This window comes from Monodelphis domestica, chromosome 1, assembly GCF_027887165.1.
Source record: "Monodelphis domestica isolate mMonDom1 chromosome 1, mMonDom1.pri, whole genome shotgun sequence".
NCBI lineage: Eukaryota > Metazoa > Chordata > Mammalia > Didelphimorphia > Didelphidae > Monodelphis > Monodelphis domestica.
The window spans coordinates 337,366,784-337,393,754 of NC_077227.1; the positions used below are offsets into that span (position 1 = coordinate 337,366,784).

At 35.7% G+C, this 26,971-nt stretch overlaps 2 protein-coding genes across 29 annotated transcripts in view; one reads left to right on the top strand and one right to left on the bottom strand.

Annotated features, from left to right (window-relative positions):
- The window catches only part of MATR3 (matrin 3), a 31,421-nt gene extending 12,491 nt beyond the window's left edge, over positions 1-18,930 (top strand). For 10 of the 26 annotated variants that reach the window (XM_007473272.3, XM_007473270.3, XM_056810812.1 and 7 more), the window contains 14 exons: positions 1,098-2,179; positions 6,682-6,743; positions 7,378-7,419; positions 7,726-7,838; positions 8,086-8,138; positions 9,263-9,388; positions 10,337-10,462; positions 12,895-13,065; positions 13,458-13,589; positions 14,019-14,062; positions 14,148-14,526; positions 15,223-15,592; positions 16,036-16,157; positions 17,830-18,930. In XM_007473272.3, the coding sequence (XP_007473334.1) occupies positions 1,271-2,179; positions 6,682-6,743; positions 7,378-7,419; positions 7,726-7,838; positions 8,086-8,138; positions 9,263-9,388; positions 10,337-10,462; positions 12,895-13,065; positions 13,458-13,589; positions 14,019-14,062; positions 14,148-14,526; positions 15,223-15,592; positions 16,036-16,157; positions 17,830-17,880 (2,700 nt within the window). In that variant the 5' untranslated portion in view covers positions 1,098-1,270 and the 3' untranslated portion in view covers positions 17,881-18,930. The remainder of the gene's footprint in view (positions 1-1,097; positions 2,180-6,681; positions 6,744-7,377; positions 7,420-7,725; positions 7,839-8,085; positions 8,139-9,262; positions 9,389-10,336; positions 10,463-12,894; positions 13,066-13,457; positions 13,590-14,018; positions 14,063-14,147; positions 14,527-15,222; positions 15,593-16,035; positions 16,158-17,829) is intronic. The other 16 variants (XM_007473274.3, XM_056812835.1, XM_056813213.1 and 13 more) reach the window with 6 other exon arrangements.
- The window catches only part of SLC23A1 (solute carrier family 23 member 1), a 48,050-nt gene continuing 33,946 nt past the window's right edge, over positions 12,868-26,971 (bottom strand). Inside the window, exons 15-16 of one of the 3 annotated variants that reach the window (XR_008915113.1) lie at positions 26,441-26,497; positions 26,037-26,126 (exon numbers count right to left, since the gene is read on the bottom strand). The gene's annotated coding sequence lies outside the window, so the exon portion shown is untranslated. Of the gene's footprint in view, positions 13,020-26,036; positions 26,127-26,439; positions 26,498-26,971 lie in introns of those variants that run through there. The other 2 variants (XM_016423362.2, XM_016423358.2) reach the window with 2 other exon arrangements.

A 26,971-nucleotide genomic window follows, 5' to 3' on the forward strand; every position in this document is an offset into this window, starting at 1 on the left:
TTATTTGTGATGTGTTTCTTTGAACTGTGAAACTGTTTTAAGTGAATCTACCAAAGTGCTTTACAAATTCTTATATTACTGAAATCACTTCTGAGATGGACGATGGCATCAGTTTAGGGAAAGAAAAGACAACATCATCATCCATGTTTGAAGAAGAACTCTTGGGAAGAGATAGTATTCATAATTTAGTTTTTCCAGGAAAAAAAGTATTCTTTTGAAAAAAATATTGGGATTTCTAAGTATTCGAATCTCCTTTTCATTTCCTCTATTTTGAAAGCTCCTAGAGGTGCTATAATCCCTAAGCATCATAAGAGCTTTTAAAAAATACTAACTTGGGCAAGTGCCCTTTCCTGGATCACCTATATACTTCCTGCACTGGGTTTTTTCTTTGGAATCTCCCTTTTCTCCTTACTTTATATGATTAAGCACAGCTTAAGGTAGAATTGGCAGCAAGAAGGCACCAAAGGCAATATGATTTAAGTGTGGGCAGAAATCTTTAAAATAGGAAATAACTTGTTTTTCTTGTTCACATCTGTCTTCACCTCTGTAAAAATTTTGCTGCATTAAGCTCTCCTATTGTATTTGGTCTTAGCTCTTATAATAGATACTTGTTACCCAAGCTTCAATTACTTTTGGTTTCACTTGGTCTGGTCCTTTTCTGTAGTGTTAGAGGTTTCATTTTCAGAGCAGTATACAACAGATTCATCTTTGACTTTCTGACTTTATTTTTTGGTAGTCTTTCTCCTGGAACTTAAGCATCATATAGGGTGCATATTTATTCTTCTAAAGGAAGAGACCCATCTTAGATTATTTTACCAAAATTTAGAAATATGCAGAGATCCAGCACTTCATTTAAATTCAGTACAAAATTCACTTTTAATAGTTAAAAGATTAGTTTGACAGATGACTTTTTTTTTTCATAAAAATAGGTTCTGGGTACATCTTGAATCTGTTTAAGATATGTAATGAAAGCCTTGTAAGTTTGAGATCTTAAATGTTTTTTCTTTTTAAAAAAGTCAACATGATGCATGTTTTTTTAAAAAAAAACTGCATCTGCTTAAAGGGATTTATTACTAAAATTGCTTATTTTTCTACAGAGTTGTCTGCTGGTTCTCAGCTTGAAGAAGAATCTACAGTCCTTATTGATCCTTTTTTCTTGGCGTTACCATTTTCGAAGCAAAGTTAACTAGCTTTCTAGTGTGAGCTTTCTTTTTGGCCGTCTTTAAAAATTTTTTTTTGATCCATAAGGTAGACAAGAGATAGTTCTACAATGTCCAAGTCATTCCAGCAGTCATCTCTCAGTAGGGACTCACAAGGTCATGGGCGTGACCTATCTGCAGGAATAGGCCTTCTTGCTGCTGCTACCCAGTCTTTAAGTATGCCAGCATCTCTTGGAAGGATGAACCAGGGTACTGCACGCCTTGCTAGTTTAATGAATCTTGGAATGAGTTCTTCATTGAATCAACAAGGATCTCATAGTGCACTGTCTTCTGCTAGTACTTCTTCCCATAATTTGCAATCTATATTTAACATTGGAAGTAGAGGTCCACTCCCTTTGTCTTCTCAACACCGTGGAGATGCGGACCAGGCCAGTAACATTTTGGCCAGTTTTGGTCTGTCTGCTAGAGACTTAGATGAACTGAGTCGTTATCCAGAGGACAAGATTACTCCTGAAAATTTGCCCCAGATCCTTCTACAACTTAAAAGGAGGAGAACTGAAGAAGGCCCTTCATTGAGTTATGGTAGAGATGGCAGATCTGCTACACGGGAGCCACCATACAGAGTACCTAGGGATGATTGGGAAGAAAAAAGGCACTTTAGAAGAGATAGTTTTGATGATCGTGGTCCTAGTCTCAACCCAGTGCTTGATTATGACCATGGAAGTCGTTCTCAAGAATCTGGTTATTATGACAGAATGGATTATGAAGATGACAGATTAAGAGATGGAGAAAGGTGTAGGGATGAATCTTTTTATGGTGAGCCCTCACATAACTATCATAAATTTGACAGTGAGTATGAGAGAATGGGTCGTGGTCCTGGTCCTTTACAAGAGAGATCTCTCTTTGAGAAAAAGAGAGGCGCTCCTCCAAGTAGCAATATTGAAGACTTCCATGGATTCTTACCGAAGGGTTATCCCCATCTGTGCTCTATATGTGATATGCCAGTTCATTCTAATAAGGTGAGTTAATGCAACAGATACTTCTAATTTCCTTTACATTGTAGTACCTATCTGTTTTTACCTATATCTTACTCTTTCGATAGTCTGATTACGTTGAGTTGATCTAAAAGTTTTATATACTTTTGAGAGCACTTGCTTTATTTGGAAGATAATTGTTATTGAGCATTTTAAACCAGGGCTTTACATTAATATATTCTGTTTGCCTAGATTACTTCTGGCCACTGAGCTGTCATCCACTGGGATATCTTGTTGGCATTTTGCATCTATATGTTCCTCTTAACCATACATTTAAGCAGGTTTTTTTTATCTGCTTTGTTGAGTTGTTTTGAATATTTTTTGCAGTCTGTGTCCTGTGCTATTCAGGAAGCTTGATTTCAGCTCTCCACATCTGTCTTGATTGCTGAATTTACATAGTAAAGATGTGTTCTTGCACAGTTCTCTTTTTTTCCTTATCTGTGGCTAAGGGAAAGAGTTAATGTAGAGCCCTGGAGTTTGCTTCAGTATGTTTCATATTTTAGATTAGTTCATTCTTAACTTTTTAATTTCCTTTAACACAAACTCTCATACTATGGCTGAAATTTGTCATCATTTTTTTTCTCCTTTTCCACACTTTTCTTAAGCACTTCAAAATTCACTTTTTATTATCCCATGTTGCATCTATCCCTTTAGAAACTTGGAAATTTCAATCAGCTACTGCAGTATCCTGCTCTATGTTCCTAGTAAGCATATTCTTTACCTGGTTTAGGTGTAGATTTCTATTATATTCATTTTAAACAAAAAAAAAGTCTAATTCTCCTCTGTTTGCTTAATTATCATTCACATCTGGCAAAATGGCAACTTACTCAAAATGCCTTTTTTGAACACATTGTCCTTTCTCTTTCAACTTTTTCAATTTTATCCATTCTCGCTATTTTCAAAATATAATACAATTGGATTTTAAGGGCACTCCTACCTTGATGTAGTTCCTGACCATCAATTTTTCCTGGTCTGATATAAGGTCATTCAACTTTCAGGGAACATTCTGTTAAGAAATTGAATTTAGAGTAACATCTAAAAGTATCATTTCCTACCCACATCTATTCCATTAAAACATTTAAAAGGAGTATTAATTTTTAAGTGATCAAAATTACCCAAATTAAGTTACTTCTATTAAAAAACAACTTATTAAAAAGCTACTTATCATCACCCATATTCTCCTTTTCTGCTTGAATCTCTGAATTTTGGTTTACCCAGATAAGGGGTGGTACTTTACGACACTAAAAAGATTGCAATTTTAATCTGAAATACTTGAATTTACAGAGCACTTTGGAAATTTAAACTTTAAAATTAGAGAATAACCAGTTGAATGTGTTTATTTTGATGACATGCAGGTTCTTTAAAAATACTAACTAGGTAAAATACCCCATAAGTTTTCACTAATCCTAGTATATTTCAAAATGCCAAATTACTTTGTAGCAGTATTGAAATTTTTGTTGAGATGTGGTTTTCCCTCCAGAATGCTAATTCTAAATGCTTAAATCAGCATTTTTCTATTCCACAGTAGGTGCCACCCCCCTTTCCCTCCACTCCCCCCCCCCCCAACTGTTAAATATTGCTTGTATATTAATGAAACTTAAATTTAGGGTCCATCTAAACTAGACCTTGAGTTTTATTGTGAATTGATATAATGGATGAAAAGTTTCTTAAATTAAGCTTATTCCTAAAGGTGAAACGCAATAAAAGATCTCTAAATCCCAAGGGAAATTGCCAATTACACTGTGTTCTTAGGGCCTACTTCATTTTTTGCTAATGCTGTTATTGAGGCAATTGATAGAGAACTATAAAGATATAAAATTGCATGAATTTGAAGATTCATTTTAACCATGTGTTGCACTGTTGAGCAGTAAACTGAAATTTGCTGCTGGTACATAGAACAGGACAATGCAGTAAAGGAATGTGTGAGGAAACTCAGATTAAAGAAATGTGTGCTTTATATAAATTGCATTTTATCCAAATAATTAGCACCGTTTAGTACTTACCTACTTAAGTGGATCTAAATAAAAAAATAAGTAGTAAACAAAGGGATATATAGCTTTATCAGTCATTGCTAAAAATCACAAGCCATGTGTCCAGCCTGCTTTTGTAATCTTGTCAAAATGTGTGAATTTGAAAAAAAAAATTCAAGTTTTCTTTTAAAAATTGACGTATAATTTTCCCCAAGTTTATTGCCAATTTTTATGTTTTACTAAAAGCATTTATTCCCTTATGCTTCTAGTTTGTATTAACATGACTGTTGCTTTTGTGTAGACATTCGTTTTTAGTAACATAGATGAAGCAGTAGGGGATTATGCTTTAGGTTTAATCCTGCCCTTTTTATATGCACTGCATATTCTGGAAAATTTGTCATAGCTTGGTGGTGGCATTAAATAATAGGCAGAATCAAAGTTTTAAAAGAATTAGAAAAGTTTTGAGTAGAATTTTTTGTCACTATGATGGCACTAAAGTTCCTTTGAAATGTTTTAAAGTGATTTTTTTTAAAGTATTTTCTTTAAGAGGAAGGTATTCAGAACTTTAGTATTGAATCTCATATTTCTTTTCTTACCAACCTAGTATTTCTTTTTTGTTATCTAAGGCAATACAATTTTCATATCCCTCTTTGATATTTTCTGGGTAACTTTTTCCACTTCAATCTTACCACATTCTTTGTCTTTATTTTCTCATAATTCTTTAAAAAGGCTTCCCATTTGTCTTTGTTAGAGATGATCATTCAAACTTTAGCCTAGGTCACAACTAACCCATATCCTCATATAAACTTCATTAATCTGACACACAAGATTACCTTTACCTTTCTTTAAGATTAATTCTGATTTTTCATGAAGAATCAGGAAAAAATTATTTAAATCCAAACCCCACAGTTAGAGAAACTTTGCAACCCTTTGATAGGTTGAACCTTATATATTAATGTATTGGGTGGTTTGAAAATTTTTCCAGAAAATTAGGACTAGATTTTGTTAGGTCATGGTTGGGGAAGATGTGTTCTTGGGGTTAAAATTTGTCTAGGTCAGGGATGATCACATTTTCACCTACAAAGAAAGAAGTTGCTACTTCTACTGGAAGTTGGTCCCTTTGTTAAGTATAGTGTGGGAAAATTGACTTATAAACATCTTGGTATTCTGTATTGTCGTCCCATCTACTATAGGTTTGTGTAAATAAGATTCCTGCTTGGTGAATTCTCCCCTTAAATCCTACTTATCGCTGCTTTAATTTATAGATAGTCATTCTATAAATAAGAGATGTAAAAACATTCGCTATTAATATTTGTGCCTGTTCGGCCAGCGGCAATATTTTTCATTGACAGTGGTCTGATGTTAGACCAGCTCATAGAAACCAGAGTGGTGTATTCTGTTGATTTTGCTTCTAAAGAGGATACAATTTTGAAGTACACAACTGGATTACTTTTGGTGACTACAATCCCTAGAAGAGTTAATAAAATTCATTGTGCCGTGAATTTCATAGGCCCCAACTTTCAGCTCTTTTAACAAACAAAGATTGCTTAATTGAAGTTTTCAGGTAATGAAACATTTGCTATACTATAGATCATAGATTTAGAGTTACCAAGGACCTTAGAGAAGTTATTTGGTCCAACTCTTTATTTTATTATATATCAATCTGAGGTCCCAAAAGATGAAGATTTGCTCAAGTTTTCACAGTTCCTGATTTAAAACTTAGCATTTTCATTTCTCCCTCTGTATCATATTGCCCTTCCCAATTTTGTTTTTATGGAAATAGGTTTCAGGTTTTGAAAATGTCTGAAAAAATAGGACTGAAGTGAAAACATTAAGGGTTTTTTTTGTTTGTTTGTTTTAGGAAAACATGTTTTGTAATTAAAGGGATACTCTTAACTAATTTTTAATTCCGAGTGACAGTCCATTAGTATTTCCCTATAAGATAAGGCTTTGATTTTGACCCTAAATGTGAGAAGGGGGAGTAAAAAAGGTAATTAAAGTTATGTTGAACTAACAAATTAGGTAGAATATAAAAGGTGGTAGGCATACTCTCCCCTTAGCTTACCACAAAAAAGCTGTCTTTAACAGATTTTCTAAAAATTCCCTCCCATAATATTCCCTTATGTAATATTTTCAAAATTTATGGGGATTTTTTTTCAGCCTGAAATTAAACTCTTAACTAGATTATAAAACGTAGAAAATCTTTCTGTTATTGTGCACAATCAACTATGAGGAAGAGCTATTTTTCCAGAGGCCACCAGTTCTGTTGACCAAGCTACAATTTTTCCCCATGAATATGCATAAGATATTTGAGGGCAGGATCAAGCCCTAGGAAGAACTTCAGTGGAGAGTTGTCAAGTTCATGCGTTTATAGGTCAGATTCCAAAAGATAGTGGGTTTTATTTTATGGCCATTAATAGATGGTGTTAGTGCTCCAAAACTTGGTTCACTTGAAAATATTTTAACTTTATTTTACAAATTTTTTTATTTTAATTTTACAAATTTACTTTGCTGCAGGAGTGGAATCAACACATCAATGGAGCAACACACAGTCGACGCTGCCAACTTCTTCTTGAAATGTAGGAGTTTGAAATATCTCTTAAGCATCCTTATTTATGGCACAAGAACAGTTTAAATCAGATTTTTGGCATTTATCTAAAGTGCATTTTATTATAACTACAAAATTGTGTGTGGTATTCCTCACTGAATAGATAACTACAGATGAGACAAGACACAATTTAGGTGCTTAATTGGTTGAGTTGTATTAAGTTGTATTTTGAGTTACTACAAAAACTATTATTAAGCCATTCCATTCCTGAGAGAACTTTTATTAAAAAGGCTGCTTCTAAGAGAATCCTTTTTAATATGTGGAATAGATTCATGCCTCCTGATTATCAAGAAAATCTTAATAAGTGAAGAATATGGGAAAGACTATTCCAAGGTCCTTCTATGTTTTTCACTTTCTTGATGGATCATACTGTAGGGAAAATGTTTATTACCTTAAGTTTTCCCTAAATTAGAATTCTCAGGTGCGTAGACCAAGTTTGTTCCTTTAACTCAGTTTGGTAAGTTTGAAATTCTTTTTAGTGCCTCTTATCCAAGGAAGAAATTTTATAAATATTCTGTAACCACAATATATAAATTTCCACTAATCTGAAGTAAAAGCAGAAATAATGTTTTTACTTTGAAGGTAATTTTTTGTTCTTTTTTAAGCTATCCAGAATGGAATCCTGACAATGATTCTGGACATGGAATGTAAGTGTAAATTAATATTTTTTAAGTTTTCAACATTATTTATAATTATAAGTAGTTTGGGTCTATAGAGCTTTTATATTTCATATATCAGTGAAAGTTGTACCAGAAATATGCTAAGACATTTGAATTCCTAAATACAAGTTCTTTTTTTGTTTCAGATTATTGATTTATTACTGTACTATTCCAAGTTAGTATAGCTTAGATTTTCCTCTTTTTGATAGGCCATATAGATATGGCATCTCTGACAAGTATGAAATCACTCCAGGATATTTTGGAATGTTTAATATTTGATATTCATATTTCTAGGGGTGATCCATTCATGTTGCAGCAATCTACAAACCCAGCACCAGGAATTTTGGGGCCCCCTCCTCCTTCATTCCATCTTGGAGGACCACCTGTTGGACCAAGAGGAAATATGGGTATGTTTTTAAATCATTAGCTGAAAGAAACAGTAAGTGAAGTAATAAAATACCGACTAGATGAAAGGTTAATTTAAATGCCATTCATGTGGTTAATACCGTGATCAAATAAAAATTGACTAATAATTTAAAAGATTAGTTTTGGATAATCTTTCCCTTTCAATCAAGGTATAAACAACAGTTATATTGTATGTGAATGTATATTTGTAACATTAAAAATCATTTCCCCCCTCTTACTCATGAACAGGTGCTGGAAATGGAAATATGCAAGGACCAAGACACATGCAAAAAGGCAGAATGGTCAGTATTAAGTCTTAGATGTATTTACTATGAAAACATGGGCCTGATTATTTAAAATGTTTATATCAAGTACTTGGCCTCTTGAGTAATCAACTCTTCCTTATGCATTAAATTTTGGTTCATCATATGGGAAAATACTTCAAAGCTAAGAGTCAGAAAAGCAAAGTTTTTAAAAGCATAATGTTAATTAAAGATAATAATGGTAATCTTCTGAAACCATTATTTTGCTGGGAAATATATTATCTATATAGCTTTCTAGAAATATATAGGCAATAATTTTTTACTCTTCATTCTTCCATCTGCAATCTGACTTGTACAAAGCTTAATTGCATAAAATCAGGGTTTTCATCCGTATGTGCTTTTTCCTTTCAAAATAAATGTATTTTAAGGGAACATCTTTGATCTATATACTAGCAAATATATAAATCAAGAAACACTTTCACCTACTATAGAGATTTCATATTTTTATCCAATTTCTAGGATCAAACCATTGTGGTTTCCCTATTCATTGAGGCATTGTTTCTATCCAGTAGCAGCCCCCATTTTTGGCCCTATAACTATAGCCTAGGATGTTTTGATTTCTAGTATTATAAAATCAATTTTCTAGCTAGTATATGTTGTCCTCCACTCCTAAAAACAAAATGTAGGGATTGTTAAAATACCTGAAAATTAAATAGAATATGATGGTTCGGTTCTTTAACTAAATTAATATGTTCTCACAGGCTAGCACTGGCTGGCAAAAAAAAAAAGGCATGAAGCAAATGGCATAACAATTAAAGAGAAGTGACAATAGATAGGAAAAAAAGGTTTTCTCCTAGGAAGGGAAAGTGAAAGAGAATGGACAGATGCAGAAATTGAAGTAGGTGGGGTAAGGAGTCTCACTGATTGTGTGAGAACAGGTATAACATGGGGGTCAAGTGGTGTTTAATGGGGAGGGGAGTGGTGCACTTCTAAAGACAAGCTGCCCTTCATATTCCTAAGAAAACTCTAGAAATATTCTAGAATTGTATTATGTGAGTTTTAAGTTCACTAAAACATTGCATGTAGACCAGTTTTATTCTAGCATTGTGCCATGTACTTCTTGTTTAAGTTGAGGCCCACATCCTTTTCTTTTTTATTAATAGGAAACCAGCAGGGTTGTTCACATTATGGATTTTCAACGGGGGAAAAACTTGAGATACCAACTTTTGCAGCTGGTTGAACCATTTGGAGTAATTTCAAATCATCTGATCTTAAATAAAATCAATGAGGTGAGGCTTAAACCATTTTTAAATCCTTTGGAATGAAGGTAAACTATAAATGCAAATAGTATAACTAATAGTCTTTTTAAAAATCTACTTAGCCTTTTTGTATTACGAAGGGCATTCACTCCCTTTCTGGATTAAGTGAGTAAGCCCCATTAGTTTAAGGATGATGTCTGTCCCTGGCATAAGTACTATAGATAGATACTTATTGAAACCAGAAAGAACTCTAGACTTAGAATCAGAAGAAATTGGTTTGAGTCTGACTCATTGTAGCTTTGTGAGCATAGAAAAGTCACATTTTTATTTCATGCCTTATATTTCCCTGTCATAAAATGGGAACAAAGATATTTATATGGCTTGTATTTATTGTAGGGTGGTTGTTAGGAAAGTACTTATATATTCTACTAATGCTACCATGTAACTTAAATGAGAAATGGTTCATTTTAATATTTCACATTAGTACTTATAGAAATAATTTCACTACTGCAAGAATAGGGTTCTGAAAAACAAGTTTAATCTTGAATACCAAAAAAGAGTTAGAGAATCCTGACTTCTCTTTCAGTAGTGATAGGGTTGTTCTCCCTTTTCATTTGAATCTGCTTTGAAAAGAAGCATAACATTACAAAGAACACTTGTGTTTGGAAGTATTCAACTTGTTCCCGAGTCCTGATTCAGTTGCCAGTTGTTTGATATTGGGCAAATAATTTAATCTCTGGGCTTTGTTTCTTTCTAAAATGAGAATATTATTTGCACTATCTTCATGGGTACATTGCAAGTTAGGTACTGTACAAATGTGAAATGTTAATTCTACAATTGAAATTTAACTTCCTTAGAATTATTACGATTGTCTACAAATACGCTGCTATACTGTTCTAATTTAAGATGTGTTTTAAATGATCACCTTTGAACAATATTGGAAGATATTTCTGAAATGTTTTCTTCCCTTCATTTCAGGCATTCATTGAAATGTCCACCACAGAAGATGCTCAGGCTGCAGTGGACTATTATACAACTACACCAGCATTAGTATTTGGCAAACCAGTAAGAGTTCACTTATCCCAGAAGTATAAAAGAATAAAGGTATATTTTTTTCTGTCCGGAGATATCTGTAACTTTGTTAAAAATCTCATGATTATTTGCTGAGAAAAGCAGAGATGCTATTATCCAAAACTTCATTTCCTCCCTCTATGTCTCTAAACTCTAAACATGAATACACCCTACCCATTCTCTTATTTTACTTTAGTCTTCGGAAAATTTGATCTTTTTCACCAACACCATATACTTGTGTACTTGATCCCATCCTCTCTTTTCTCTTTTAAAATTTCTCCATCGTCCTCTCTTTCTTGGTTATACAATATACAATCTCTTCCCATCTATTGGTTGATCCTCTGATGTGTTCTAATATGTTTGTATTTCCCCTATCTTTAAAAACCCTTCACTTGATTTTTTCCCTTTCACAGGCAATGCTTTTTACATTTGTTGCCTTCATTTTCTCTCCTTTTTCAATTGTTTACAGTCTGTCTTCTGACCTCATCAGCAGCCAAAAAAATGTTCTCTCTGGGGTTGCCAGTCAAAATGGTTTTTATATCCGCTGGACATATTGTAAACATAATCATTCTTGACTAGTGAATTTAATCCTTGAACCAGATCACCCTTTCCTCCTCCTGAATATTTTCTCTAGGTAGTTATACAAGTCTGTGCTCTTCTTGTTCTCCCTGATATAATTTTTTCCTTCAGTCATCAGCTTTACAATCCATTAAATGTGGCTTTCTTTTAGGACTTTTTTATGTGCGCTTTTAATTACTCTATGAACCCCCCATTTCCCTCCTCTATTATCATTGCTATACAGCTGGTCTATACACACACACCCCCCATTCCTATTAATTTTTCAGTGACATTTGAGTACCTGTCTATTTGGGTTTTTTTGAACTGTATGTTCCAAAGGCACCTCAAACTCACTATATCCAAAACACTTAATTATCTTTGCACTCAGCTATATACCTTCTCCTTTTTCTCAAAAAATTGACTTTCCAGTCACTCAGGTTTATAACCTTGAGGTTATCCTCAACTCTCTACTCCCTCTCCCATATACAGTTATTTGCTCCTTTAGTCTATTATTAGCTCCATAATCTCTACCATCTATCTCCAACTCTCCCATCATATAGCTATTGTCCTAGTTCAAACCCTTATCACTTCTCATTCTTGGAATTCTTTTTTTAAACCCTTACCTTCTGTCTTGGAATTGATTCCAAGGCAGAAGAGTGGTAAGGGCTAGGCAATGGAGATCAAGTGACTTTCCCAGGGCCACAACAGGCAGTGTCTGAGACCACATTTGAACCTAGGACCTCCTGTCTCTAGACCTGATTCTCAATCCACTGAGCCACCCATCTGTGCCTCCGAGTCCCCCCCCCCCCCCCCCCCCCGTCCCCCCCTTCATTCTTGGAATTCTTACTGCCATGTATTCTTAATTGATCTTACAACCTAGAATCTCTCCCTTCAATTTTTTCAGATTGATTTTTTAAAAATTAGTCAATTTAGGACATTTTCCCTTGGTTACAAGAATCATGTTCCTTCCCTCCCCTTCCCCCAACCCCCTCCTGTATCCGATGTGCAATTCCACTGGGTTTTACATGTGTAGATTTTTTTTTTACCCTTTTTAATACCCTGTAGTATTTTTTTAACCCTTTATGTCTTGGTATCAATTCTAAGACAGAAGAACAAGGGCTAAGCAGGCAATGTGGGTTAAGTGTCTTTCCCAGGGTCACACATCTAGGATATGCCTGAAGACAGATTTGAACCCAGGTCTTCCCAACCCTAGGCTTGACACTATATTCATTTTGCTATCTAGCTGCCCCATAAGTGATATTTTTAAAGCAAAAGCAAGTATTTTCCACTGGTTCTCTATTCAAATTAAAATGCCTAAATTTGGCATTTAAAGCCCTTAGAAACATTTTTTGGGAAGCATTATACATTAGCACTGGGCCTGGATTCTGGGAGACTTGTGTTCAAATCAAAATGAGTGTCTACCTGTATAACTTGGGGCAAGTTTCCTAATTTTTACTTTCCAGTCTCCACAAATGTTAGATGGGGATAGTAATTATAAAATGCTTAACACAGTTCCTGGTACATTGTAATATTTCCTTTTCTTCACATACTATGTTCTAGCTATACTGACTTACTTGCTTTTCTTTGCTTAAAAGCTTTCCTTCATAAATTGCACGCCATCTCTGAAATGCATTTTCTCCTTATGATTCTTAGAATCCTTAGCTTCTTTTAAAACCGCATTTCAAAGGTCATTCCTGAATCTTTTCCTAAATTTTCCTAATGCCTTAACTGGCCCACCCAATTTATTCATATTTTAGCTATGTTGTCTTCTCTGGTGGGACTGTATTGCTTTTGTAACCTCAGCAATGTATTACAGTGGTTGAAATAAAAATTACTTAATAAAATCCTGGTTGATGAATTGATTTTGCTCATGGCCAACATAGATGACTTTTTTTTTTTAATTAAAGAAACCCGAAGGTGGAAAACCCGATCAGAAATTTGAGCAAAAGCCTGAGCTTGGGCGGGTGATCCATCTCAGCAACTTGCCCCATTCTGGCTATTCTGACAGTGCTGTCATCAAACTTGCTGAGCCCTATGGAAAGATAAAGAATTACATATTGATGAGGATGAAAAGTCAGGTACAATCCTTAATGATTTTATAATTATTGAACTCTTAGAATAATTTTAAAGGACTTAAGTAATGGTGAATTTGAAGCTGGCCACTAGTTACTCTTGCCTCCTAAGCTGTCATTTAAAATAAATTGCTAAACATTTAAAGAGGAAATTGTTTTACTTTTTGAAACAGTTATATCATTAACAGGATTGATACATCATTTTGGGGCAGATATTGTGGAGTATTGAAATTTAATTTTTTGTTGAAAATATTTCAGAGTTGGAGAAACAATTGTAAAGGTCACTTTAGTTCTGTTTGTGGGTGGTGAATATAAACTTGAGTGATTACAGATTTAAAATAAAAGGTCTTTTGTAGAATTATTATGCTAAATTTAATTCCTCTTCAAAATATCCTTAGGCTTTCATAGAAATGGAGACCCGAGAGGATGCTATGGCTATGGTTGAGCACTGTGCAAAAAAGGCACTTTGGTTCCAGGGCCGATATGTGAAGGTTGACTTATCTGAGAAATATAAAAAGCTGGTACTTCGGGTATGTTTTTTTATCTGATTTTTTTCCTTCCTGTTTATAACTGTAAAAAAAAAAGTATAAGCTTGCTGATATAAAAATTAAACTAAGTGGTCCTTGCCTATTTTTTCAATATGAAATGGCTTTTATGGACTTTTCTTGTTTCCCTTTTCCCTATTTTTCCCACTCTTCTCTCATGGCTACTGAAATATCTAAAGTAGGTTTATTTGAATTGTCACCTTGCCAAAGAAGACCCAAGTTCGCAAAAAGAAAGTAGCATAGATAGTACTAAGGACAGTAAAGCTAAATAAAATAGTATACATTTTGAATCTGTAAGGGTTAATCAAGCAACTTAATTTCACCTACTGAAGAGATTACCAGTCCCTGGTCATAAATTAATTGTTAGTGCACTAACTCTATAGGGTCTTAATTGTATTAACTTTTTCCATGTAGATTCCCAACAGAGGAATTGATCTGTTAAAGAAAGATAAATCTCGGTAAGTTCACTTAAAAACAGTGTTTAGATTATTCAGTGTATTGGAAACGTTTGACCAGAAAGTAATTGAGTATTTTTCGTTGTAGAAAGAGATCTTACTCTCCAGATGGCAAAGACTCTCCAAGTGATAAAAAGTCGAAGACTGATGGCAGCCAGAAGAGTGATAGTGGAGCTGAAGGAAAAGAACAAGAAGAGAAGCAAAGTGAAGATGCTGATAAAGATATAAAAGATGAACAGGCAGAGCAAGAACCTGGTTTGCTTCTTGAATCTGAAGATGAGCTACTTGTTGATGAAGAAGAAGCAGCGGCACTGCTAGAAAGTGGCAGCTCAGTGGGAGATGAGACTGACCTTGCTAATTTAGGTGATGTGGCTGCTGACATAAAAAAGGAACCATCAGAAAAAGCTTTGAAAAAAATGGAAATGAGTCTTGGTTCTTCAGCAGCAGCAAAGAAAAAACTCAAAAAGGTAAAAACATTAGAGAAAATTTCTTAGTTTTAAGGTGGAAATGTAGACAATTGGGTGTATTCACTATTTTTTAAACTGCAGAAATTTCATTAAATACATTTATTGAAAAGATAACTTATTCCGCTTCCTTTGTGTTATTGAGTGGCATTCTTAAAAATCAGTGGTAGCAATTTATACCTTTCATTGATAAAAGGGTTCTTGATGCTTCTTCTAGGTGTTTATCTTAGCTTACATTTAAGGCTAGTTTAAGAAGTCATCTAAGTGGAGCATTTAACTATTTTTGGTAATTCATATCATTTATACTCCAGATCCATTTTTTCCTCCTGTGGTGTGTTAAAGATATTGAACACTGATCTATATAGAGAGAGATAACTAAATAGGTTTGTTGAAAAATATAGGGCTTGGGACAAAGGAACTGAGTCAAACAAAAATTTTACTCTATATCCTTAGAAAGTCATTGGCCCACAAAAGTAGCATTTTATGTGTTACAGCTTACCTATTTGCTTGTAACATACAATTTAAATTAAGCTTTTAGCTTAGTGTTTTGAGTGGAAAAGCAAAATTGTCCATCTTTTTTCCAGAGGACAAGGAAGGAAAGAAAAAGACGCTTTACCCTTCCTTTTTAAATAAAAGCAAATGGAAGGGATGCTGCAGGATAACTAACTGTTGCAGAGTAAACTTTGTCTCTCTTAACAGCGTCGCTTTCCAGGGAGTATGGAAGGTTTTGTCACTCTAGATGAGGTTGGTGATGAGGAAGATTCGGAACTTCAGAAACTTCGTAAATCGGGATTGGCAATTAAATCTGGTGACAAAAATGACGATAGTTTGGTTGAAATTAAGGTGGACAAGATGGAGGAACTTGATCAGGAGAATGATGGATCGTTGGAAAATGGAATTAAAAACGAAGACAGTACAGAGCCTGGAGGTGCCGAATCTGCCGAGAACGTTGAGGGAATGGATCCGAACCAAGAGACAAGTGAAAATACAGATGGTGAAAACGAAATTAAAAGGGAGGATATCCCAGATGAGTATAGAATTGGACCATATCAACCCAATGTTCCTGTTGGTGAGAACTGAATTTTTCTTGACTATATTAGCCCAGTAAAAGTAATTTTAAATGATAGAGAATATTTTAGAAGAGTTTATTTTTGCTTTTGTTTTCTATTTTTCCTTGTTCTGATATGTTTTACTACTCTTTGTCATTATAAACTTGCCTACTTCTCTCAGGATGTCTCAAAACTTGTTCTGGATTATGCTGCTCTCTTGGCATTAATGCACTCTTTTGAGATTTAAAGTTCTATGGGACTTCATGCTATGTCTTTTTTTTTTTTAATAAATTTTCTTTAATACTACCTTACATTACAGCTTACTTAAAGATACCAATCCGCAAGGAATACATTTCTCAGTGTAATTTTGATTGTATAGGAATGGTAAATAATGAAAATATTTGTTTCAAACTTGCTGCTTAAATTGCCTGTGGTTAAGATTCTTTGTGTTTTTCCCCCCTAGGCATAGACTATGTGATACCTAAGACAGGATTTTACTGTAAACTTTGTTCTCTCTTCTACACTAATGAGGAAGTTGCAAAAAATACTCACTGCAGCAGCTTGCCTCATTATCAGAAATTAAAGGTAAAACAAGGAAAATTGGGATGGGGAACTAGCCAACTGAAATACGAATTATAGAATTATAGAATGATACTTAGCATATGGAAATTACTTCTAAATCTAATAATGAAAGACCTTAGCTCTAAAACATGTACAATAAAAATTTGTTTTTATTCATTTCCAAAGTTAAAGGTAGTTTTGGTACATAATGAAATTTAGCCCCAAAATGAAATTAAGTAAAGGTTTTTACAGTGTTGGCAACCAACATTGAGAGACCAATCCAGCATTTAATGTTATACGGCAATTTGAATAGTCAATGATGTTGAATTCTTCTAATACCATAGTCGTCAGATTTCTTCAATAGCTTGAAAAAAGTTAAATTGTTATACTAGGAAAGCAAACCTGAGTGTAAGAATGTTCCCCTTTAATAAAATCAAGGAAACAATTATTTGAAATTAAAGTAGGCAAATAGAAGATTCTTTTAAAATTTGAGTTAGAAAACCCAGTATTATATAAACTTTATTTATCCCCCACCCCCACCCCCACCCCCAGTATATAAACTTTAAATGCTGGTTAATTTCACTAGAAATTCCATTTTCAATCATACAGTTTCATACCACTTTACCAAAAGATTTGTATTAATATTTTTGAATGATAGCATTTTGGTAGGTTAAAATTGGAATTGAAATTTTCTGCCTGAAGTAAATATGGAATTTTAGAAATGGACCTATGTTTCAGTTTATTGGAATTTCATTAACTACTTATTCTGGACCACCTTGTAATGGAATGACAGTTTAATGAGAAGAATTGATTTTCAGTATTGAGCTAAAATAAAGACAGCAATCCTCAAAGGAGATTTCATCAATTTATAAATACATGCTGAAACAAACAAATCAGATACAAGTTCACACTTAGGTTTTATTGAATAAGAGTTTGGTACATTATTGTTGTTGTTGTTATTAGGAGTAGTAGTATATTTAAACCCTTACCTTCTTGTCTTAGAATCAATACTTTGTATTGATTTGAGGGCAGAAGAGAGCAGTAAGGGCTAGGCAATGGGGGTTAAGTGATTTGCCCAGGGTCACACTGCTGGGAAGTGTCTGAGACCAGATTTGAACCTAGGAACTCCAGTCAGTGGGCCTGGCTCTCAATCCACTGAGCCACCCAGCTGCCCCCGGTATAGTATTTTTGAACTACTTTTGTATGTTGAGTATTTTTGCAACAAAGAGCACACTTTTAATACATTTTATATATAGTCAGTTTTATTTCACTATGCATTGTTAAATGTGACAATATTCAGGATGTATGTATGGACAAAGTATCCTTTGAAGTAATCAAATATTTTAGTTTATAGCTTAGTCTAGTGGATAAATTTTTGGTCAATAATTTTAAAAATAATTTTTATACTTCAAAGCACTGCTAATTTGCTTTCATTATTTTTAGTGCCTTGTTCTTCAATCCTATAAATTGTGGGGCTCCTGATTAGTCACAATGTACTAAATTCATACTTTCTACTTTTCATCACTTACAATACTTAACCATGTCCATTTGCCCAGTATTTGCAATGGTTACTTTAGTCTATTACAGAGATGTCTGAAATGATATTTTATGATCCAAAATTTAGTTACAATATTTGCGATTGTTTTTTTAGTCTTGTTTATGTCCCTAAATTAGTTTCATTTTTTTCCCCCACCAGAAATTTCTGAATAAAATGGCAGAAGATCGCAGGCAAAAGAAAGAAGCTTAAGATGTGCAAGACGCTTAAGGGTTTCCAAGGAAAAGTGGTTCTTTGTTTTTAACGTTAACCTTTTTTAAATGCAGTACAGATAGTTAGTAGAAGGAAATATTGTACTCTTTTGTTTTAGTGAAAAATAGTCTGTTCATGTGTTAAATGTTACAGTAAAAATGCATATACAGTTAAGTTAATGCAGGATAACTTTTCTTTTATGTGAATGACAACAGACAGAAGTGTTTTGTAGAGATTGGCTTTTCAAGCCAATTAAGATAACTTCTTGCACCGTTATGGAAAAAATGGATGTGTGAAGAAAAGTAACCTTCAAAGAAATGAAATTTTATTAGTTTCCAGCTTCAAAGAATTGTCAACAGATTTTGATTCCATTCAATAAAGAACAAAAAACTTTCATTGTATTTTTGTTAATTTTATCTGAAACATTCCATATTCTAATCTGAGCCTAGCAGATTTTTCATTTGGAGTGTGAAGCTATTTAGTTGTATTTCATTTCTGGAAACGTCCTTAAGTGTAAAGTTGGCAAATTAAAAATGCAGGTGCAGCTTCTTTTAATGTCATTGCTGTTACTTAGATGCTAGAAAACTATTGAGTAATTGGCTTTAAATTTTGTAATTTTTTTCTAAGTTCCTAATAGATTTTTTCTTTATTCATGTAGTCAATGTATTTTCAGTGAAATGTAAAAACAAACAAAAAGAAACAAAAAAATCCCGTTCTCTTTGACCAGTATTAATTTCTTGAGCTCTTATTGCTTGTTACTTGAATCCTGTAGCTGTCATACATCTCTGGTATAAGCAAAATTTGATTTTTTGAAGTGTGTAGATCATCTCTTCATATTCTTTAAGTGTAATTTTACATATCTGCATTTTAAAACAGTTTGGTCATAATACTAGAAGCACGCTTCTAATGTACCTGCACTTGTGACCTTTGTGAACAGAAATTTGCATGTATAATCTGTGTTTACTTGTAATTTTCTGATTATATACTGCTTATATCTGTGGATTCAAGTTCCTGAAGTGATTACCAATAAATAAACCTAGGCAACAATAATTGGTTATACATGTTTGGAATATTAACCAGTGTACGTCAGTTGTGACTTATTCATAGACTTTTCCTCCTCTGCATGCTTTTAAATTACTACTCTTAAAACTGGGTGTCTGCTACTAAAATTTTCATTTCTTAGGTGTTGTTGAATTGATAGTCCCAGTTACATAGCTGGGTCTATGGGTTTTTCTAATGTTAAAATTAATTTTTGAAATTAAAATTCTAATGGTGAAAAATATAATGAAAAGCTAATGTTTGGATAGATCATGCTTCAGTAGTAGGGTTATAATTTTCATTATTTACTAGCTAAAAACATAATGAGCCCTAAATAAGTGTTCATTATCATATATATAGAGGAGCCATTTGGAGGAAATGTTGCCAATAAACCAATCCCACCTTTGTTTTGGCTGCTGTCATGTCAGTTGACCGTTAGATTTTAGTTCCTTGCAAATGAGAGGTTTTCAAGGTTTATCATAGACTACAGAGTTATATACTATATAGGGCAGGAAGAACTTTGAATTTTAAAAAAGATTTTTTAGTTCTTTTGGTAGTAATTTTGAGTTTGTATTGGTAGTGGATAGAGTAAAAGTAAATGATAATTTCTCTGATATTATACAGTAGAGGGCAGCAGTATGCAATAAGAATGCTGCAGCTGTTCCTGACTTCAGAAAATTTGCTATTTTCCTGAATTTACTTCTATTTACTGAATCTATTGATTTCTTCAACTGTACATTCTCTAAGAAGAAAGATACTTAGACTAAAATCAGATTTGTCATCTGGTTCTGTCCCTCTATCATCTGAGTTAGCCTTGTTAAGAGGAGGACAAATATAAATGATCTTTTGGAGAAGCAAGTAAACATTTTCCGTTATGGAAGAATTACATATAGCCAGTTTAGAATGTGAGGTTACTGAAGGCAAGAAGGGTCACTAAATATAATAAAATAATATCTAAACGAGAGGGCCCCTCATACATTTGAAACAAAGAGGGGAAGGTTACTGAGATGGACTTCTAACTCATCCTGGTTTGAATGTAAACTTGTAAACTAATGGTCAAGTATTTTAAGTGGCAACCATTTTTGAGCTGCAAGGTAAGTTTAGGATTTACTGTTTCTACATTTGACTAAAATTAATGAGGCTGTCAAGGAATTTAAACCTAGGTTTAGGTTTCTTTGTTAATGCTTCAGATTTCTCATTTTAGGGATGAGCCCCATTATCCAGACCCTCCTAGAATCAGAGATCACTTTTGCTTTGTGTGGACAAGATGACCAAATAGTGCCTTCATCATTTTCTTCATAAATTACTAGCTTTTTATTTAGGTTAGTGTTGAAAGAACTGTTAATCATTTGAGGTTTATCATTTCAATATAAAGGAAGCTGCCTTATATTAACACATTTGAAATGATTAGTTCAATCAGTTTAATGCTTGCCTGGGAACTGAATGATCACATTGTGGCCCAGGTCAGACTATTGCCTAGTTTCCCTTCTATTCTTAGTTTAAATTGCCCTTGCCTAGGCAGGGATTCTTAGCCAGTGGTCTTGGGTAGAAGTCACTAACCTTGGGAAAACTGGTGGTAGACATTTCAGATTGATCCAAATAAGAATATTAATAGTACACATAACACGTAGATTATTTAAAAGAGTTGTATAGAAACTGACAGCTTTATGTCCTATATACATACAAATGACCATAATTCCCATTTCAGTATCAAGAGTTGAGATGAATACCACATGTTGAAAGTATTATGAAAGGGTAAAACCTTTGAGATTTTTGGAAAGAAAGCATGAAGATGTACTCTGATTAAAGGTCAAATATATTTATACTAAAAAGATTTTTTAAAACTAAATACTTGGGTGTCTTTTATCATGTGAAGCACTTTAAATACCTCAGAATTTGTTTAAAAAATTTTTACACATCGTTTAGCTTTATTGAATGTAGACTATATTTGCATTTATAAGAGAGAACAGTCTAGTGTCCAATATCTAGAACAGTTGAGTGTCCAATATCTAGAACAGTCAAATACTGTTAACATTAAAGGATCTATTTTCTTTCTATAGTTTTTCTTTTGGTTTAGTGCATTGGTAGATCCTTAAAAGTCCAGCATTTTTGTTATTTAACTCTAAAACATTGATATCTATAAAATGGCCCATCCACTTTAGTTACTGTATCATGGAGCACTATTTAGCTAGTCCTACTTGCTTTGGACTTGTCTCTGGAAATTCCCCTTTTTCAGGTCAGCTAGATGGAACAGTGGATAAAAGCATTAGACCTAGAGTAAGGAGGACCTGGATTGAAACCGGCCTTCAGACTTGTAGCTGTGTGGACAAGTCACTTAACTCATTTGCTTAGCCCTTGCCTTCTGTCTTTAGAAAGTAAGGGTTTGGGGGAGGGGATAGATAAGTCCCCCTTTTTCCTAGCTAAGACTGAATTGGGCTGCAGTGAGAAGCAACTGCTGTTTAAAGGATCTGTTCACAGGCTTGGTTATACAGATTCTTATGGTTTGGGAGGAGAGGGACAACTTCATAGGAACATTAAGTTTCTTATAACTGGCCTGACTTGGACCCTTATGGGAGGATGCATTTGATGGGGGCGAAGGGGGGTGTGAGGGTAGCATGAGCTCAAACTGGGCTTGGTTTTAGAAGCTTAGTTTTTATTTTTGACTAAAGCAAATTGGAGAACTTGAGCTTTCCCCCTCTCCTAAAAAAATCCTTGTCCTTTCCTCTTCCACTGGAACTGCTGTAACATACTGGCAGCTTAACTGTTCTGGGTCCATGTGAAGTATGGCGCTTGCCCCTATTGTGACATCCTTTAGGCTTGTAAGTTTAATTTTCAATAGTTATTGGCTTATTAGCATTGTAAAAACGTTAAAGAGATGGACTTATGCAGTCATAAGCAATTAGAATCATTGAAAAGACATCTCCAAATACTATCCAGCCTGATTCCCCTCATTTTCTGTTCAATTATTTCAGTTGTGTTTGACCCCATTTTATAATTTTCTTAGCAAAAGAGATTGGAGTGGTTTGCCATTTCATCTCGTTTATTTTATAGATGAGGAACTGAGGGAAATGGTTAAGTGACTTGCTCTGAGTCACACAGTTAGGAAGTGTTGGGCTGGATTTGAACTCTGGAACACATCTTCCTGAGTCCAGGCTTGGCATTTAATCCATCTGCACCTCTAGACCATGCCTTTATGAGCTCTAACATTAAAATTTAATAGGTTCTTATCCTGCTTGATACTTCAGTATATATAAAAGAATACCTAGATTGCTAAACATAGCCAAAGAAGTAAATCCCCATATTTCATTTATGAAGAGTCAGTCCTCCCCACAGGAGGAAAATATGAATTGAGCAAACATTTATCAAGCATTAGAGATATGGAGACAAAACATTCTTTGTCCAGTAGCAGTAGTCCCATTTTTGCAAAGGGCAAGCCCAGAAGTACTTGATGAATCACAATAATAAACCACCTGGATTCCAAGCTCCTCCATTTGTACAAATGGACCAGGCAAAGGCTATAGGTGTACACTTAAGTACGGAAGTCCTTGACTCCAACATAGGTATCTGGGCTTTGAGAGTAACTGGCCAAATGACTTGAAGCCAACTTAAGGAAATCTAGGCTGCACACTAAATGTGACCCTGGGGCAAGTCACAACCCAGATTGCTCCTCTTCTAAGCACTGATGGCCAGAAAGGTTTTTTTTTCTTCAAATAGTTTTAGCTGACATTCCACTTGAGCTGAAACCTAAAGAACTCTGTCCAGCTCTCAACTTCCCCTAGGCTCGCAGCCGAGTATGCTCGGCATTTTTATACCAGATCTTTTCTTAATTTCAAGGTTGAGTTGTCAGCCAAATTGCCTTACCTATTCTCTGGTGACTCATTCTACAAATCAGTAAAATGGTTCCACCTCATTCTTCCTTGAAATATGATGGGCTCTTTTCTAGTGTTCTCCAGGTTGGAGATGCCAAAGCTTTTCCTACATAATGGAGTCATCACATCTTTCCAAAAGGTTATAATAAAGAACTATCAAAATTACACATTTATAGAAGTGAGCTCAATAATTTTTTATCCCTACTCAGACAGGACGAGAAAAACCCCATCTAGGAATATTAGTTGCCGCTGAGACAACTTGAGGTAGTAAACTGCGACCCACATTGGAGTTCCCTCTAGGGGAGGGAGAAAGTCCTTCACCGCTTTGTGGGCTGAGAAAGGAATTCGCCGCCCTTGTGGGCAGTTTCATCCGACTTTTACAAGGCTCATCACAGCTGTCCTTTAGTCCTCTGATCCGATTACCTTAGGAGCCTTTCAAGGATTCTTCACGGTCTACCCCCTTTGTGTCCAAGTTCTCGGAGGCCTGCGAGGGAGGTGAGCGTCAGTGGGTCTGAATCAGTACTGCCCATGCTGACCCCTGTGCACCTGTCAGTCATCTCTGAGTCGGAGATTACCTGTCGCTTCCCCCGAGGCTACCTCTTCAAACAGGGTTGGGGCTAGTCTCCCCAACCCGGTGGATGCCCTCCGCCCAGCCCCCTTCTCTTCCCGGGTCCTGTGTCTTCGCTTCTGTAGAATGGGTGTGGGTTTTTTTTTTTTTGGCATAGATGCTTCTTCCCTGACCCTAGGCGGAATCTAGAAAACCCTTGACTCCCCTAAAAACAAACCCTTCGGTCTGGGTGGGGAGGAGCCAGGTGCAGGCCGATCTGTAGCCACCCCGCGGCCAGAGAGGTGGCCAGAGAGCGGAGAGAGGGAGGAGCTAAGAGAAGAGTAGGCGCGCGCTTTGGCTCCATGGAAGCCGAGGGAGGGAGGATGAGAATGGGGGCGGGGCCAGAGACGGAAGTGAGGTCACTTCCGGGCTGGGTGTTTGTTTGGGACTGGGGAAGGGAGGCGGCGGGTGAAGCGCACGTAGAGCGGGGGGAGCGGCGCTGCCTGTGGAGATCCGCTGAGGCCGACAGGACTCGCTGGCTGCCGTCCCCGCTGCCGTGCACTGGGTGAGGGGGGCCCCCTCCGGGCGGAACGGCGGGAGGAGGGGGCGGCGCAGCAGCGGAGAGGGACTCCATGACGCCTGAGGGACCCTGAAAGGCCTTGCGGGCTGAGGGACCCCCAGTCCCTCCTGGCCTTCGCGGGTGTGAGGGGCGGAGGGTTCTGTCTTCTCCCCCACGAAATGGCGGTGACTTTTTTTATTGTCATGATTTATTATTTGGGTTCTCGCGGCTCTCCATCCGGGTCTCTGGTGGCGCGCGGGGGCTGCCGGGATACCAACCTTTCCCTCCGTCCGCTCCCCCTCCCCGCACACACCTCTCTCCCCTACTCCCTCCGCCCCCCACCGCCGCCCGGGCAACAAAGCTCATTGTTTCTCCCTGTCTGCGCCTGCGCGTCACCAAGCGCAACATTCCCCCCTCGCTTGCCCCAATCCTTACCGCGCCTGCGCAGTCTTTGCTAAATCCAAGAGGGGTGGGTGTCCTAATGGGAACCTCTCAAAGTACCCCAGGCGAGGAGAGGGGGAGAGCTGCTGCTCGTCCTTTGGGAGCTTTGCTGTTCTCTCTGAGCCCATTGTTGCCCCGCCCACCACTCCTCCAGCTTTAGGCGATTGTGTGGCACATGCTTGGGGCACGTATGCAGGTGCCACAGATAGCTACTACGTACCCGTCCTTCCCCAAGTTGCCAAAATATATTTCTATCCTTCACCAGGGGCAAGGTTTGCGGGACACAGTGAACCGCAGCAAACAGTCTGAGCATTTTCCGGAGGCCCTTAAAGCAGATCTGCTTGCTTAATAGCCTTCAGCTGACTTTACAGATCACTTAAGACTGCTCACCAAAACCCCTGAGTTCTTTCTGTGAGAGATGCAGACACAATACCTTGGGAAGAAGGTTGGCTTTGGCTATAACTTTACGTTTATTTTTGAGCCCTACATACGGAAATCTTGTGGGTTTGTTTTTGTTTTTTAGTGTAATTGTTGTTATACCTATTCTTGCCACCTTTGTGGAGTATAATTTCTTCGAGGTTGTTTGGAACTCTTTCCCCTATCAGTCTTGAAATTTTGTGATTTAATTTTGACTGTACCTTACCGTTAGGAGAAGACATATTGAAATGGATAGAGCAGGCTGTTTCAAGTTAATATGACAGGGTGATTTTGGTTAAGCTCCATCACAGTGCTAGATGTTTCATGATAATCTTGCCCTGTGCACATGCATAAAAAATGAAAGATGAGATGAATAATATAGATCAAGAAAAAAAATTGAGGGGAAGGGGTGTGGAATACTTGAAAGCAGACATAGAATGCCTGTGCAAAGCTGAACACTTTGAGAAGATAATAAAACCGAAGTTTGACTAGAAGAAGGGTATGATAGTTAACAGTTTTTTTTTTCCTAAAAAGCAGACAGTCAGACAGTCTAATCCTTTAGAATCAGATTCCTTATCTGATAGAAAGTGTCCACTCTTTGAGTTTTTCCTAGAAAAAATTAAGGGAAATGGATCTCTTGTCCTCAAGGAACATAGGATCTTCATAAGAACTTTTAAATTTACATTCCAGAATTTGAAATTTGAGTGCACTTGTTTCTAGTCTTTGGAGTTCCTAACTACATCCTAACACACAAACACTTGCTTTGAGTTAACTTTCAAACTTCATTATTAAAAATAATCTTCTCAGTTACCATTACATTTAGTAAGGTTAGGTTGCTGATATGATGTATTTGTATAATGTAGTCTTTCATTACTATGATGTGTCCTTTGAGTCTTACCTGTAGTTGCAAGCCATCCACATGTTATGCTGCTGGCTGAGATTAAGGGTACAAATCTGTTGCTATAAAATGGTGGTTTCTTTGTAGACCCATGATTTTACATTCATTAAAATAACATGTTATAAAGGTCTAAGATAATGGACCCAAAAGACATTATTCAAACAACACATTCAAACAAACACAGAACTAAAAATATTATAATTTATAAAATGTTACTGTACTACTACTAGGGTTTCAAGAGAGAAATGTACAATTTGCATATTTTTCACATCAATGCCAATACATTTTATACTAGGTGATTGCATTGTGACTAATTGTCTTTGGTAAAATTTAACATGATGCTATTAATATGAATTATTTAATATTACTTGGAACTTCTTGCAGTGATCATTTGGAACCTTTATTTTTTGTAGGAACTAGCAAGTGGTTAACTCCTTTTTCTGAGTCACTGTCATCCTGTCAAAATTATAGTTTTTCCTGAAATCAACAGAGGAAAAAAATGAGTCTCATTCATTTTATTCTGTAACAGTTGAGGATTTAAAAAATCATACTATTTAGAATTTTGGGATTCCTCCTTTTTTCAAATTTAAAGTGGGTGACATAATATATCCTGATGAAAAGATGACAACAGATCGATGTTTGAAAAGAGTTTTTACTACTAAGCATAAATGTATCATCTGCAAATGCCCCTAGATTCTAGTGTGGCTTTTAATATGTTTTTCTTCCCCCCCCCCCCCCCCAACCATTACCTTTCCCTCCCAAAAAACTTTTATTTAGGAAGATATGCTAACCTGGTAATATAGTTGAATTAAGTTCTTGAGGAAGTTTTCTGTATGCAACAGGAGTCCCTGGATAAAATGATAATGCAGATTCCATTATAAAATGTTTGATAATAGTTTTATGCCCTGCCTTGTGTCTCCTTAATTCTGTTTATTTGCAGTTATTCAGCACATATCCATATATGAATTAAACTAAAATTATAGTGAGAAATCAAAGGACCAAATAAGGCTTTTCCTAATTGAAATTGAAGAAATTGTGTAATGCATAAGACACTGAATTTGCATTCATAGCCTGCCTCATATACCTACTTCAGTTGTATGACCATGGTTGAATCTTAACCTCTCTATATCCCAATTTCCTCAACTAGAAAATGAGAGGATTAGAATAAATGGCCTCTGAAGATCCTTCCAACTAATCTTAATGACTTGATCAGAGTCCAGTTTTGGAGGTTTGTTTTACTTTGGCTAGAATATGTTACTTCCACACATATTTTCTTTCCAGTTCTAAAAGCTTTTGTTAGTTCGTACTGGCCATTCAACTCT